Source organism: Ipomoea nil, unplaced genomic scaffold, assembly GCF_001879475.1.
Source record: "Ipomoea nil cultivar Tokyo-kokei standard unplaced genomic scaffold, Asagao_1.1 scaffold0418, whole genome shotgun sequence".
NCBI classification, from domain to species: Eukaryota; Viridiplantae; Streptophyta; class Magnoliopsida; order Solanales; family Convolvulaceae; genus Ipomoea; species Ipomoea nil.
The window spans coordinates 1,932,944-1,949,641 of NW_017616846.1; the positions used below are offsets into that span (position 1 = coordinate 1,932,944).

The 16,698-nt window shown below is 34.7% G+C and overlaps 3 protein-coding genes across 3 annotated transcripts; 1 reads left to right on the top strand and 2 right to left on the bottom strand.

Moving 5' to 3' along the window:
* Positions 1 to 2,371: 2,371 nt before the first annotated feature.
* Positions 2,372 to 4,566, bottom strand: LOC109172443 (cancer-related nucleoside-triphosphatase). The gene is made up of 6 exons (XM_019321596.1): positions 4,469 to 4,566; positions 4,297 to 4,384; positions 4,114 to 4,204; positions 3,214 to 3,298; positions 2,857 to 3,013; positions 2,372 to 2,712 (listed from the first exon to the last, which is right to left on the bottom strand). The coding sequence occupies exons 1-6, from the start codon at positions 4,508 to 4,510 to the stop codon at positions 2,579 to 2,581; spliced, it is 597 nt and encodes a 198-aa protein (XP_019177141.1). The 5' UTR covers positions 4,511 to 4,566; the 3' UTR covers positions 2,372 to 2,578.
* A 2,500-nt stretch (positions 4,567 to 7,066) lies between these two features.
* LOC109172742 (dehydrodolichyl diphosphate synthase 6-like) lies at positions 7,067 to 8,125 on the top strand. Its single transcript, XM_019321986.1, has one exon. The coding sequence runs from the start codon at positions 7,080 to 7,082 to the stop codon at positions 7,929 to 7,931; it is 852 nt and encodes a 283-aa protein (XP_019177531.1). The 5' UTR covers positions 7,067 to 7,079; the 3' UTR covers positions 7,932 to 8,125.
* A 2,289-nt stretch (positions 8,126 to 10,414) lies between these two features.
* Positions 10,415 to 11,520, bottom strand: LOC109172743 (ylmG homolog protein 1-2, chloroplastic-like). Its single transcript, XM_019321987.1, has one exon. The coding sequence runs from the start codon at positions 11,432 to 11,434 to the stop codon at positions 10,724 to 10,726; it is 711 nt and encodes a 236-aa protein (XP_019177532.1). The 5' UTR covers positions 11,435 to 11,520; the 3' UTR covers positions 10,415 to 10,723.
* Positions 11,521 to 16,698: the final 5,178 nt, after the last annotated feature.

Below are 16,698 nucleotides of genomic sequence, written 5' to 3' on the forward strand. Positions count from 1 at the left end.
ACTTTCCTTTTTAGTTTGTCCCAAAATAGTGTCACCTTTCTAAAATTGAACATAACTATCATTTTACATTTTTCAGTTTATCCGTTTGACTTTTTCAAATTTCTATACAATTAATGAAGTACAATTATATTTTCAAAAAAAAAAAAATGAAGTACAATTATATTTTGTAAAAATGACACATACTTTTAAAGAGAAAATTGAAAATTTAATAACATTTATTTTGTTACATTAAAAACCGTGTAAAAAGAAAATGTGACAAACAATTAAGGACGGAGGGAGTACTTAAAATCAAGAAGAAATGATGACATCTTTATAAATGAGTATGTAAACATTTGTTTAATTTGAATAAACAATATATGCTTATTTCAAAACATGGCCGGATTTTAGAGCGTGCAGTGTAAGATGGGCAACATACAGCATGGCCTCAATTTGTAGAGAGCCCAATATTTATTTTTGACCTAGTTACTTAAGAAAAAAAATCTACAATTAATCCTAAAACTCATTAGTTTTATCCCAAATTACTTTTCTCTCCTAATAATTAGGATCTAATTAATTGAGCATGACAAAACCATTCTGTTTCCCTAACGGCACCCTGAATCTAGATAACTTGAAACTTGAAACTTGTACCTTTCACCATTCACAATTAAAGATTGCGTTTATACTTTTGGTAGAACTTGATTTCGTTATAAAAACAGGACCACAAAAATCTAAAAACCGTTCCTATTTCAAAATGATGTATATTTCCATATCTATTCAACTATATTTAGGTTAAAACAATGTGAATTTATTTCAATCAAAATAATGTAGAAAAAACTTCTTCTACATGTTTATAAAAAATGCCACCACATCTTTTAGAACCATGTTAGAAACAATTTTTTTTGGAGGGGTTTCAACTAATGCTGTATACAACTTAATTACTTCACATGTAAACCTACTTAATCCCCACATGCACCCCACCATAAACATTGGAAATTTTCAACTCTTGGAAAATGGCTTATGTGGTCATGACTCATGAGGGCATTCCTTTTTCTTTAAAATGCATATTCTACTTATGCCACCCGTGCTAATTTGTATTATTATAGCTTTCAAAGTTCAAAGTCACATGCCTTAGGTGACTCCATTAAACTTTAAGCCTTGGACTACTCTTGGAGTTTGAACAGTCCAAGCTTTGATATTCTATATATATATTCTGCATGCCGCATGACATGCCTCATCACTTTCATGCATGCATTATATTATTGCACACAATAAACACCAACATAACTTCCTTAATTCTCTACGTTTTAGTTGTTTTACCAAAGACCAGCCAATTGTTTTTACACAAGTACAGACATATATAATAACGAAAATGTCTTCATCGTCGATTATATCACTGGAAGCTCTGGCCATGGCCGGAGCCGATTATGAAGAATGCAGTTTAAGCATGGAAGAGTTGGAGGGTTATGAGGTGCCTCCCCACCTTTTAGCTGATGAAGATGATGATGATGATGGTGGAGGAAGAGAAGTGGTTTCAAAGAGTTGCTGCAACAAGATGGTTTATATATTCTTATCTGGTTTTATATTCACTTTCCTGCGTGCTGCGGGGATTCTGGTCTCCTACCAAAAGCTTCTCCTTCGTTTTTATGCCTATTATCTTATTATCTTCAGAAACCTATTGTAAATTTAGCTAAAACTAGTTTTAATTTTAGGATAATCATATCCAGATATCCTAATTCTTTTCTTCTTTTATTGTTGTTGTTCTTTTAGTTGTTCTTATTAGACTAAACCCAAATTTTGTTTGTTTAATTTGCAATTTATCTTTGAATTGCATGTAAAATAATATAATGGATTGATATTTTTGTGTATTATCCTTTTAAGCTTTTTGTTGGATTTTTTTTTTTCAAGCATGATTATTTCATGAAATTATAAAACATTCTATATATATATATATATATATATATATATATATATATATATATATATATATATATATACCATGGTCATTAATCTTGCCTTAAATGAGTCCCTGAAAAAGAGTCAATTGCACATAAGCCATCGGTATAGTATATTGTAAAGAGAATTATAGATATAATATAAAACTTGAAGTTTTGTTGGGACTCGAATATGGTTGGGAGCAAAAGCTTGTTCAAAATTTCCTATTCATTGCTCAAATTTCAAGTTCAACTTGATGCGAAAGATATCTATTAGTTTTCTTGGTTTGAGACAGTTAATTATGAACAAGTTAGTTAATCAATTAGATTTCCCCGTAAATAAAGTATTTGGTGCCACTACAAGCTGTCATTGGGCAATCAATGAATTGATACAGTTATGGGAAGAACGAATGGATACAGTTATACAGAATAGTATTTAGGTAAGATTCAGAATATATAGAAAAAGGGATGACAAGGAATTAAATTAAAAAAAATTTGGATTACAGGTGTTATACTGTTATTACAATCTTTATCATTTGGATAAACAAATGTGTCTTACATTGAGATCATATTTTGAACATTCCAGCATTACAATTCCCTGGTAGAAAATCATCAGTTCTGGACAAATGAACTCCTCACCGATGATGGTGGTTCCCCCTCTAACAAGATCATACTCCAGCACATCTAATGCTCTTCTGCAGCTGATCAGACAAGAGCGAAAATAGATGTTCTTTAATTGCATCCCGGTTATTTGGGTTCAGCGTAAAAATTGCAGCACCCGGATGGTTTTTCAATCTTGCCACTGTCAAATTCAGAGAACAATTGTAAGTGCCCCAACAACACTGAGCTGGAAAGGAAAGGATTAGGCGAACGTGTGACGAGAGAAACAAAAGGGAGAGGGCAAAAGTATATATTATGCATCTGTCCGGATATGCAACACAAGTACCTCCAGGAATATCTCTCCCAGCCTTTGGAATTGGTACAGAAGCCAAGAGTGGGACCCCTGTTTCCAATATTTTCAGCACAGCAGGGAAGAATGAAGAACTGTACAGCTCCATCTTACCGACTTCATCAATGATGAAGAGATCAGTGTCTTCCTTTACCTAATAAAAGGGGAAAATTAAGGCAAATATGAATATGAGGCCGTAAATCCGTAATTGTATTGGTGTTCACAAGAGGTGCATTTATAAGTTATAATCAGGAAACTAAGCAGTTTGCACTAAAAGGAAGTTGCCACTCAGGCAAAGACAGAATGACAAATTCATCTTAGAAAATACTAATAGAATTTAATGGATAATGGAACCTGTAACTCGGGCAATGCTAATGACTCAAAAGATGCCACATCGACCCTGTATCTCCCCACAGTGGGCCATCTATGAGATTCGGGACTGTCATGGGAAAAAGTGCATGAGAGCAATTGGGATTGTATCACTCACGGAAACATAATCAGGGTGCATTACACATTAAACTAATTTAGAATTGTTTGTTGCACCAAACAAGTTAAACAAAATATAGCATTGGTTATCTTTCATCTCTACTTCCAAAGGAATATGATGGGTCCATAGGGTGAAAACTGAAAACTGAAAAGAGCATCATTCCTACGGTCTAATTATCATTAATATGAGCACCTAAATTGTTTTAATACAGTTGAATAAGCTCAAACATTTTCTTTCCATCCTATAATGAGCTCAAATATCTATATCATGATTTTGCAAAAGTTTGCAGGCTACTAGCAAAGTATCAATTGGGGAGCAAAAAAAGGTTTCTCCTTTTTCCTTTTCTCTGTTCGTCTAGTTGAGCAACGTGGAAAGGGATGACATAAAATCCATTGAACTCACACGTGCTCCTACAAACAAACTCACCGTTGGATCAGTTTTCCTTAAGACGCGTGTTTTAGCTTTTAAGAATTCAAATGGACAACAAGAATCGCTCTTCCAAAATATATGTCAGGTCTGATGATACAACCTCACAAACTCACAAATATGCACAATGCAATTGGTGAAGTTATTAAGTCCTAGCAATTCATTAATTTATTAGATGAGTATAGGAAATCAGTATAGCAAATTTGAAGTTTCCTACAAGCTCCAAATCTAGTTAGAACAAGCACTAGTTGGTCAAATCATTAACTAGTAATCCTAAAGAAATTAATTTTAATTCATGCAAGAGAAATCACATTCAGATTAATAAATATCAGGCTGTTCACCTGGAGATTTTGTTGGAAGCAAGAAGCCCTTTACGGCCATCGAGTGTGACCACCTCGAATCCTACCCTCTGTGTTCCTTCCCTAATTTCACCTTTTCATCCAATTTAATTCACCAAATTAATTTTGCTAGCATAAAAACACAAAGCACACAGATACATTAAAGACAGAGTGAGGAGAGAATACGAGTATAGAAGCCCTGAAGCTTCAAGTTAGGATTAGAACTGCGAAGACTTTCGAATACTTTGATAATCAGAGTAGTCTTGCCGACGCCCTGAAATCAAACCTCAAAACCCTCAACTAGTGTGCATGTTGGGAAGAGGGAGGAGGCAAAACGTAGAGATTAGAGAAAGCATACAGGAGGCCCGGTCACAAGGAAGCATTTTCCAGGAGCTGCCATTTCTTCCGTTCTTCAGTAAGCAGCGTGTGTGCGCGTTAATGGAGTATAAGAAACCGATCCAAGCCCACTAGGCCAGAACCTTTATTCATGCCCAATTTGAGCCCAAATCTTTTTATTTTAATTTGAGAAAATGGTCAAATACACCATTCAACTTTATGTAAGAAGTACGACTTTTAAACTTTTAAAAGTTACAATTAAACTGATTAACTTATTAATTTAATACATCAAGATGCAAAACTTAATAGTGACCTACAATAGCATGTCAATAATGTATCAGCAAAGCTCTAGCGACATTCCAGCAGGTCGCCAAAAAAGGCAACCAAACCAATTGGTCGCTATCTCTGTCAATTGGAGATGGTGACCGACTGGAGTGATTGCCTTCTCCGTCGACTGGAGAAGCTTTTCCAGTTGGTCACCTTCTCCAGTTGACGAAGATGGAGACCAGTTTGGTTACCTTTTCTAGCGACCTGATGGTCATATTTTCGTCGGAATGTCGTCAGAGCTTCTTTGGTGCATTATTGACTTGCTATAGCATGTCACAATTAAGGTTTTGAACTTTGATGCACTAAGGCTGTGTTTGGAAACCCGAAAATGATTTCTGGAAATCATTTTCCGAGTTTTTGGTGTTTGGCTGTACTTGGAAAATCAAGTCAACAAAATTCATTTTCCGTTGACTGGGGAAAATGTGCTCAATTTGGCGGAAAATGACTTACGCCAAATTTTGGCGGAAGTCATTTTCCGCCATTTGCTATTTTTTTTTTTTTAAGCTTTTGGCGGAAGCCAGTTCCGCCGGAAACCATGGTTGTGCTTTCTGGCGGAACCCAGTTCAGCCGGAAACCATAGCAATGGTTTCGGCGGAACCCAGTTCCGCCGGAAATCAGAATTTTTTTTTTTTTTTTTTTTTTTTAGTTCTAAACATTTAAAATATATATTTTATTCTAAATAAAATAATTAAAATATTTAATTATACCATTCTACTTATTTTCCAGAAAATGAACCAAACACACAAAAACAGTTTTCTAAATGTAACCAAACACTGGAAAAGGAAAATGTTTTCCGGAAAATGACTCATTTTCCAGAAGTCATTTTCCTGCTTTTCAAACGGACCCTAAATTAATATGTTAATGTGTCTAATTGCAATTTTTATGAGTTCACAAAACTTAATTGACTTCTTACACAAAGTTTGATGGTGTATTTAATTGACCTTTTTACCTTTTTTTCTTTTAATTCCAATAAATTACATTGTGGATCATAAATAAATATTCATTTTTAATATATTGAAAGTACATTAATTGTGTATTAAAATTCATTATTTGATAATATACCAAATAATTAATATTTTAATATATAAATAATGTATTTTAAAAAAATAAACATTTAATATATTCAAAATATATTTTATATCATTGGTTGATGATCCATAGTATAATGATAGATGAAATTCCATACCCGATATGAAATGAACATGGACTTGTTGCCTGATGTCCATTATGGTTAGATTTGGAGTGTACTCACTAGTTCGTCATTAATTGGATAAGAAAGAAAGAAAAAAAAAAACATGGACCTACTACTATCACTAATAATATGTCACAACTATCAGGATCCGAAGTAAATTATAACATGTAATAGTACTTCAATCTTATTAATCTACATTCATTATTATTAAAATACATGCATGTTGATAGTGCAAATTAAAACGAGGATTAATGTCATGAGTTTATACTATGTTGAGAGAGAGTAAAGTGAGTTATTCTATTACTATAGGATGGTAGCCTGGTAGGTTGAGTTTGAAAGGTCCAACTGTTGTATAGTACTATAAAGAGTACAAGTAATTAAATGAGAAGTGTAGAATGATTCGTAATGAGAATTTGAAATAGTACCTATTTATATTGAATTCAAGTTGTCTATATCATGATAATACCTCGTAAGTGATTGATGTAATGTCTTCTAATTATTAATGGTGATTGATCAGTCAAACAATGTCCGTGCCGAGCAATGTGTTAGAGGTTTAGAGCAACCTCAATATGAATATTTTTTATTTTTTATTTTTTGTGATTTTTGAAGAGCCAACTGAAAGAGAGATGATGGAGAGAAGATCTGAAGAAAAAAAGAGGAAAAAAAAAAAAAAAGCAAATCTGATGCAAATAAATAAAATAATATATCTATATCAATTTAAGTCATTTTACATGTTATCATCTAAAACTATTCAACTAATTAATTTAACAAATATTTTTATATATATATAAACTGTTAATATTATCCATTAGTTAAAACGGTTAACACAGTGTGTTATCTGTTAATTGCCACCAAAAAAAAAAAAAACCCTTTAATTCTCTTTTTATGCATATCCAACGGAGCTACTCTCTTATGACAGCATTCTAGCAAAAACTGGGAATCTTAATTAAACAAAAACATGCGAATGTTGTGATTTGTAACGAACTCCACACTACTACAGTTACCAACAAACTGAGTATTCCCTGCCAAGAATTGATCAACACACTACACAAATGTATGCATGTATATATGTTCCTCTGATCTGCAAGCTTCCTTGGCTAACAAATTAATTAAAATGGATGAAGACAGCAGGCAGAGAGTAGTGGGGTGGTTGTTTGGGAGTTTGCTGAGGCACCTGAGAAGTTTGTTGTTCCGTGTTCTATCGGTGGGTGTGATCCCCAAACACATTGCCTTCATTCTAGACGGAAACCGAAGGTATTCCAGGAAGATGAAAATCCCAGAAACCGTGGGTTACAGAGCGGCGTTTCTGGCACTCGTATGCGTAATCTGCTACTGCTACGAATTGGGGGTGAAGTACGTGACGATATACGCCTTCAGCATCGACAACTTCAAACGAAGGCCCGACGAAATCGAGTTCTTGATGGATTTAATGTTGACCAAACTGGAAGCACTGCTCAAGTACCAGAACGCTTTAGACGAGTATGGGGTGAGGATTCATTTCGTGGGGAACTTGCACTTACTGGACAGCCGGATCCAGGCGGCTGCCGGGAAGGTCATGGAGGCTACAAAGAAGAACTCCAACTTCACTCTCTTGGTCTGCTTGGTCTACACTTCTACCAACGAGATAGTTCATGCAGCTGAAGAGTGTTGCAAAGAGAAAAAGAAGTTGATGAATGGTACCGCCGCCGGCGGGGCGGCAGCAGCGGCGGCGGAGGAGAGGGTTATTACGGTGGTGGATTTGGAGAAGCATATGTTCATGGGATTGGCGCCGGAGGTGGATATTTTAGTCCGGACGTCAGGGGAAACCAGGCTCAGTAATTTTCTGCTGTGGCAGACTTCAAGCTGCCTTTTGTATTCTCCGGGAGCATTGTTCCCGGAGATTGGGCTAAGGCACTTGGTGTGGGCAGTCTTGAAATTCCAAAGGGCTCACCCTTATTTGCAAAAGAGAAGGATAATGGTGTCTTGAATTCTATTCTATTATATTATATATTCCATCTATGCATGATATGAATACCAACTATCATATCCTTTACTTTAACATAAATATTATATTGTGCATGTTTCATATACACCATACACATCAAGGTGATGATATGATATGATGCACAATGTATATTTTACATCCATATTTGTCTTGTATGTTCACGAGCAAAATATTAATGTATCTTTCGATAACAATTTGACTTTTCAACTTAAAAAGTATTTGGATGGAGGAACAGCTAGAAAAAAAAAACCAAAAAATAAAAAATAAAAAAATCTAGAAACCCCATTACCAGGTTTTGGGTTGGCCAGTAAACTGGTGAGGTCCAAGGAAAAGATTGATCATCCAATAAGCTTATACACCTGGGAAGAAAAGTCTTATGGAAAACTATTTTATATTTTTCCAACCACACAAATTCCTTTCTTGATGTCAATTTTTACCTAAAAGACTACAAAAAGTCATCGTACCCAACAGAAATTATGATTTCATTTATTACAGTCTTGAGACTCTTCACACTTCAAATAGCTGTCCTTTACTAATAAATATTATTGACTGATTCAACCAACAACTTTTAACAAATTTTTCCACACAGGGTGTGGGTTCTGCTCAAGTATAAAACATGAGTTTAGCTAGCTTCAAAAGATCATACCTTCATTGTATTCTCAGTCTCAGAGCTATATGGCTTATAAATTAATGGCCCCAAAGCAATTCTGCATTCTTATTCTTCTCCTATTCAACTTTCCAGATGATGCTACCTGCAAATCCAACCACCATCATCACAAGCATCAGCAAGAATATCAACTTACATCCCTCCACTTCAGCCTCTTTCAACACGAAACCATAAATAAAACCGGCTACATCATAGTGAATGGCGTTGCAGGGCCGGGAGTTAGTCAAACAACCACCCCTTTCGGTACCTTGTTTGCCTTCCAAGATCCGATGACTCTCACTGCAAATCGAACTTCAAAGATAGTTGGCACTGCTCAAGGGACATCCATTACGTCCAGTTTGGACGGGATGCAAAGCATTTCCATCGCTAAGATCACACTAAATATGAAGCGCCACAAAGGTTCCATATCAATTGTTGGAGCGACAGACAACTTAAAGCCATCAGATCATCCTGTCGTGGGAGGCACCGGTGATTTTTTATTTGTTCAAGGCTATGTGACATCTTCTCCTGTGAATCTAAAGGGGATGACAGTTACCTACAAGATTGAGTTTCACCTCTACTGGCCTCCATATGCCACTCAAAAGAGGCAAAAGACCTCAATATAGGGGTGGAACATCTTTTGCTTTCTTGGAGGTATCCTCAGATGTTCCAAATCTATAGATAAAGCCTATAAAACATTCCTGTTGTGAAGTTCTTTCCAATGACAATAAATTTATGAACTTGCCATTCAGCAGTCTATTACTCCAACATTATATCCAAATAAGACAAATACATATAGTTGTCGATACATGTATTGGTCCAATTCATGGTACGCATTACATATTTAAAAGTCAAAAAGTTGTAAAAATAACAGACCCTTTAAAAGTCAGAGGCATGCAATTAACAGTATCATAGTCCTTTCAAAAGGAAACAACAGACACAAACAGTTTTCAGGGTATTTATGAAGGAAAGTGAACAGATGTAAAAGGAAGCTACTTTCCTCTGCTGAGTCACTGTTTTTCCTCTTTTTTAAAAATTATTGTTTAATATTCATTTTTTATGAGCTTTAGTTCATTGAAAGATGCTAGGAAAAGAATTTTTGGGCAGACTTACTACCAACAATGGGTACAGTTACTCTGTGTTTGGTCTATTAACAAAACCAAATTTTTGTCTGGATTTTTCAAATTGCAGTTAGCTCATCAACAATCTAGATCAAACACACACACACACACACACACACACACACACACAAAAAAACCAGAGAACATAAGAACAAATTAATGAAAATATATGATAGAACAAAATAATTGGTACATTAAAGAACAAGAGAACTCACTAAAATTTTATGAATCCCACTGCAAATATCAAATAGCAACCTTGTCCATAGATATCAAAGTATTAAATGTTCCACAGTTGATTGTTCGATTATGAGTTTAGATTATACAAACAATCTTTTTAAAATAGATGCAAGTTTATGTGTATCTTACTTCTCAAACTTTGCATAGTACTATAACACTGTAAACTAGCACAGAACTTCCTAAGTCAGAGCCTAAAGGTAGACATCATGGCATTCACTCAATCATTTTCCAATAGGAGAGACTTCAATTTCATCTCCTAATTATAGAATGTTTTTTTTTTCTTTCCCGACTGGCTACTAGCATGGAATGTGGTATAATTTTGGGCTAATACTAAATAATCACTTCTCACCAATGAAAGGATTGATTCTGCTGCAAGAGAAGGGGCAAAGCATGGAAGGAATGTAACTTTAAGGACACTAGACTATTGCCTCTCTAACACGGGGAAGACAAAGAAATGGTAATTATGCTCAATGTATTCATTTCCATTCATTTCTTGAGTTTCAGATATCTTACATAACATTTATATAATTAACAGTGCCAAATATGAGCTTGATGCTAAGGAAAAGAACCAAATGCAACAAAATCTGAATAGCTAAATGCCAAAATCACTAATAGGATTGAATAAAAAGTTCCAAGGAACTACAAAACCATTACAGCCTCAAATTTCAATTACACGCAGGGAAGAACGAGGGAATTCAACATAGTATTGTATTTAATCCTTACTGGATACAAGTGTGCCTGCAAAAATCATGTGTCTCCTTCAATTCGCCTCAGAGACCCTTAGTGCTAGTGGTGCTCAGGATCGAACCAAGTGCACCCAATACTGCAAAAGCCAGAAGGGGACTAACATCCAAAGTATCAAAAACAGGGGGGATGATGTTCCTGAAGAGATTCAAATACGGATCACAGAGGTCCCTAATGGCTGACAATGGCTGCCTTTCCCAGGGTATATTCGGAAACCAGCTGAGCAAAACCCTGACCATCAAAACCCCACTGTAGATATCAAGCCATTTCGCCATCCCCGCAGCAACCACGGTGAGCGGCGTATTCAAAGCAGTGGAATCAAGCGAGCTCCTTGCGGCGAAAAACAGGGGCCCCGCAGAGCACACCAAAGCCCGCTGGAGTCCCTGAAATCCATTCAGATGCAGACCCAAATCGAGGACTTTGTGGGCCACAACTTTGGAGACTCCAAGCGCGAATACGAAGAGGGTTGCGATCGTGCGGGTTGGCCCGGTGAGCAGCGACTCGGCGGGGATTTTCAGTTTCAGGTCATCCGATGAACGGGTGGGCAGGGCAACCTGGGATGAAGCCGAAACTCGCGATTTGTTGGGAAATTTGGCGGAGAGAGTGGGTAGTGACCGCGCGGATAGGGTTCGTGGTAGGAGAATTCGATTATGGGTTGGAGCAACAGAGGTGAGAGGTTGAAGATAGGTAGGGGTTTGGAGAATTAGGGTTTGAGAAGCCATGAGTGCAGAAGCCATTGAAGTTTCCGCAAATGCTCAAAGTTGTGTGGCACCAGGAGCTTCCAAGACTTTGTGAAAGTTGTTGAGATTAGGCACCGGGTTCCTATTCATGACCCGAGTACTCCGGCTTTAAAGCCCATATATTAGAGATGGGAAATTATATTTACACCACCTATTTTGCTATTTACACCACCTATTTAATAGGTCTAATAGCTTTATAGATGGTGCAAATATAAAAATTCACTGTTATTAAATGTGGTCAAAATTAATATTTATTATTCAATTTTTTTATCCATTCAAATATTAATTAAAAAAAAAAAAAAAAGAAGAAGAAGAAGATGAACTCGTCATCTTCTCCGGTGAGAAGGCAGCCCAGTTAAAAAAAAAATAAAAATAAAAAAATAAACCGTCACCTTCTTCGATGAGAAGGAGGGGCTGCCTTCTCACCGGAGAAGGCAACTGGGCTGCCTTCTTCAGTGAGAAGGCAACCCAGTGGGTCGCCTTCTCACCGGAGAAGGCAGCCCAGTTGCCTTCTCCAGTGAGAAGGTAGTCCGTCGCCTTCTCCGTTGAGAAGGCGACGTTTCAGTTTTTTTTTTAATTAATTAAATAATGAATTAATAAATTATTAATTGTAAGTTTGACCAGGTGGTGCAAATAGCAAAATGTATTCCCATTTTGCTATTTACACTCCCTATTAATTATTAAAAGCTTTCACTTTTTACAATTTCAAGATGTCTTTTGGTCAGAGGGTGGTGCAAATAGCAACACCCTTAGAGATTTAGAGGCGGGAAATGATACTTTAATGTTGTTAAAATGAAATTAGTGTGTAGGAAATGAAACTAAAATTCAGATACAATAACATATATTGTTAAATGAACATGGAGTGTAATTAAAATAATATTTTAGCATTATTATAATTAAACTAGTGTGTGTGAAAAATGAAACTACAAAATAGAGTTCCATACAATAATGTATATTGTAAAATGAAAATGTAGTACTCCGTATATAATTAAAATAATACTTTGGTATTGCTATAGTGAAACTAATGAGTATGAAAAACGAAACTGAAAAATAGAGTAATATTGTCAAATGAAACTAAAATTTAATTAGAATGATACTTACTTTATAGACCACACCAGTAAAATCTGCCCAAATATCGGGCCTAGGTCGATTTGGTACCGGGTCTAGGTTAGCACTGATCAGAATCGAGCTGGACTGGTTCCGTACCGGACCTATCCCGAGTCAATCCTGGGCTTGGACCCTAATCTCTTCTGGACCGGTCCCGAGATAGGCCCAATTTTTATTTATTTATTTTATATAAAATATTTATAAATTGCTTTTTTTTTTCTTTTGTTTTAAATGAAATTTAAATCATTGACCACATAATTAACAACAAATGTTCTTATCACTTAAACTACTTCAACATTTTGATATAATAATACTAATATATATACACACACTCACGTGCTACTTTTTCAAATGTAATATTTTGTTTAAAAAAATATTTTAACCATTAATTTCAAAATAAAAAATTAATATGATTTTCTACAAAATAAAAAATTTATTATAAGACTATAATAATACTTGAACTTGTACTATTAATTTTTTTTTTTTAATAAGACTTGTAATATTATTTGATAATTTATAAATATTATAAAGTGTATCCTAATTTATAAAGTCCATGCTAGATTTTGCCCCGCTCTCTATAAGCCGGTTCAAGTTTGGGCAAAGCCCGGCCCAGGCTCGTGAAGATCATACCCGTTTTTTTTTTTCTAGGTCGATTCAGGCTTGTTCGACCTTGTGGATCTGTCCGATTCCTTAATTACTTGGGTGGACAAACTACTATAACATACTACTATAACAGGCCTGTTATATACTCACATTTGTAGTAGTTTGTCCACCCGAGTAATTAAGGAAATTTATATCGTGGACCAGGGTCCACATAGCATTGTGAGTCCTGAATCCAAATGACATCGTTTATTCTTATTGTCATTTAATTTGCTATTTGTTTTCTAACTTGCCTTATCCAGCATTATATTTGTCTTGGGGTAGATTTATATAATTAGATTTAATACGTAGTGTTGACTATTGAGAGACATAAACTTGACTCCTTTTGTCCATCCTTTGAAAATGATATATGGTGTGAAGATACTCTCTCACACAACAAATACTCTTCATTAACTGTCTAATTGGTTTCAACTTCTGCTTTGTATATTAGAAACTTATGTTCAGTCTCATCTTTGATTTTTAGTAGATAAATTTTGGTATACCTCAAGTAATCATCTATGAATGTGATGTAATATATATCTTTTCCCCCCTCTACTTTTTGTGTTTGAAGTTAGCCAAATCTGTGTGATTTAACTCTAATAATGTTGTTACTCTTTTAGTTACAAGTTTGAAAGGTAGTTTACGTGTTTGGCATCAACACACAGCTCACATTTTTTGAAATCCTCCATAGCTAGATTACGAATTAAGTCCATGTTTTTAAGACATTTAAGAGGATTTATAGCATGCCAAGTGTTAATTGATTGAACAATATACACTGAGGAAGAAGTTTTATTCATGTTTTTAGCAAATAAACTATCAAGAGTCTCAAGAATGAAAAGCCCCCCCTCGCCGTTACAAGATAATACTAGTTTATTAGCTTCAAATCCTAGCTTAATCTCTACTTTATTAAGCAGTACACTAGAAATTAGATTTCTACGAATTGAAGAAACAATACATATAACACAATATGTACGTAAAGCTAGCATTTTCTCATATGTAAGTTTAAGAAAAACATTTCCTGTTCCCAAAACATCCGAGTTGCTTGAGTTTCCCATGTAGATTTGTTCCTTTGTCTAGGACTCTTCAAATTTAGAAAACAAGCCTTTGTTGGAGTAGAAGTGGTGTGACGCCCTCATATCTATCACCCATTGTATAGTGTTGCTTAGAAGGTTTATCTAGGATATAATAGTTGCTATGATTTCATCTGGTTTAGCCATATTTGCTTGGTTTTTGGGATGTTTTTGGTGCAGCGAAATAATGCTATGAAAATATTATTTTTGGAAAAAATACAAGCACAAGAACAAAAGGTTAATGGTTTAGTACGAATCTAGCGAAACACTCTTTCCTTAAAACCTTAGTTGTTACCTCACAAAGGTGTTAGGAGCGTGGATAAAACGTACTATGACTCAATGTTTAAGCACTCAAACAAGTGAGACCGACAAACTAAAATTGTGGTATGAACACATAAATTTTGAGGAGGAAGATGAGCAGATGTTTAAGCACTCAAACAAGTGAGCTCGACAAACTAGAATTGTGGTATGAACACATAAATTTTGAAGATCGAGCTAAAGATGAGCAGAGGTTTTGATAGCAAAAAATAGGCTCCTACATCTTGTGGGTGAACCTTGCCTACATGCAAGAGATAACTTTTATGCTATACAATTTAATATTCCTCTAAAAGGGCTTGTATATATAGTGGTGCAAATCTCCTTGTATTTCAATGCGGGACAGGTGCTTGTTTCGGGCCTTTTCTTCCCTATTTTCTAATTCAAATGGATCTACTTTGAGAATCAATTTCTCATCATTCACCCATTATCTCTTCATCTCACTACGAAGAACTCAAATTTACGTACTTTGACACGACTCAAACTAGAAGTAAACCTCACTTATATTTATACCACAAAATAACCACTTATAATATCATTTTATGTTATTCTTCCAACAGTGGGTTCCTCTTCCGCTCTTTCTTTCGGACTCCCTTCCGTTGGTAGCATTGATAAGCCCGGTGGCCTGTCTTGCCGCAACAAACCATGCACTTTTCACCTTCTTCCAATTTTAATTTGTTAAAAATTGTTGAGTTTGTTGCTACTTGATTATTCTATAACAAACTGGGAGGTCCTCAAAAGAAAAACAATCACATTGGAATTCATCCTACTTGATTATACTATAACATGTAGTAAATTAAAGTTGTCCTATAACCTCATCATCAAGTCTATTAATAACCTTGGTCAAAAAAGAATTTTAAAGAGTAACAAAAAAGAAATCTTTATAGATCTATTAACAGTACTAGAAGTACGTGTTATTTTATTCACAACTCAAAAACTAAAAATGAATATGTTTATAACATACTGACGGGCTGAAAGCTATAACTTAGCAGGGACTAAACATGTAGTTTTCTATGTAAAATTTAAATTGCACTTGGACCCAACCTAACACTAATACATTCCTGCAAAATCATAACTATTCTATATTATTACCACTTATCACTACCATTTTAATTTTGAGTAACTCTCCCATGAAACTGTCTCACAAATCTTTATGTATGAGACGAGTTGGATCAAGTTGAAAATATAATATTTATATTGAAAAAATGTAATATTAATCATAAATAAAATATTTGTTACTTATAAAAGAAATTGTAATACTTTTAAAGAAAAAATACAGTACTTACAGTACTTTAAAATTAAAATGTAAAAGCATTACATTTTTCTTCAAACGCTAGGGCCGGGTAATCTCAGCCAAGTGTCTAAATTTATCGAGCATTTAATTTAATGACTCTTAACGAATTCTGTAAAAAAAATTGTCAAGTCTAATGACACCAATTTTCATCGAGCATAAATAGTACTCCGTATTTAGTAGTCAATAATTTTTCCATCGTTTCTAAAAAATATATATCTATATTGCTATAATATTATGCATTTAAATCATTTTATCATATAATTGTTTTACCTAACTTGGCCAGGACCACCATTCAATCAAAGGAAAAAAAAATTAACTTCTTTGATCATATTATTAATTATTAATATACCTAAATTAGCTAGGGCCACCATTCACTAATTTAACCCTAAATTAGAATAAATTGCATTTATTATAGAGAATTAAGGGTGTGTTTGGTTCGCACATGGGAATCGGAATCGTAATGAGAATCAAATACTTGGTAACAGCTAGTAATGGATTTTGGTAAAAGTATTTGGCATTTTGGTAGTAAGGTGGAATTAAAATGATTACCAATATTGTTGTTTGGTTATGTATGATCCTATAATGGGAATAAATGTTTTAAATATACAAGAACAAAAATTCAAGACAATTGATTCTAATATAAAGACCTCCAAAACACCAATATGAACAACAACAAAAAACAAAAATCTAGAAACATTAATCCAAACTAAGGAGGAATAATGAAATGAAACCCTTATTTTATTAGAGAATTGCGAATTGAATGAGTTTTTTTTTTATTAAGAGGGTAATCAAATCTCATAGTAGTGTTCTAGAAACCTATCAACCAAACAATAACA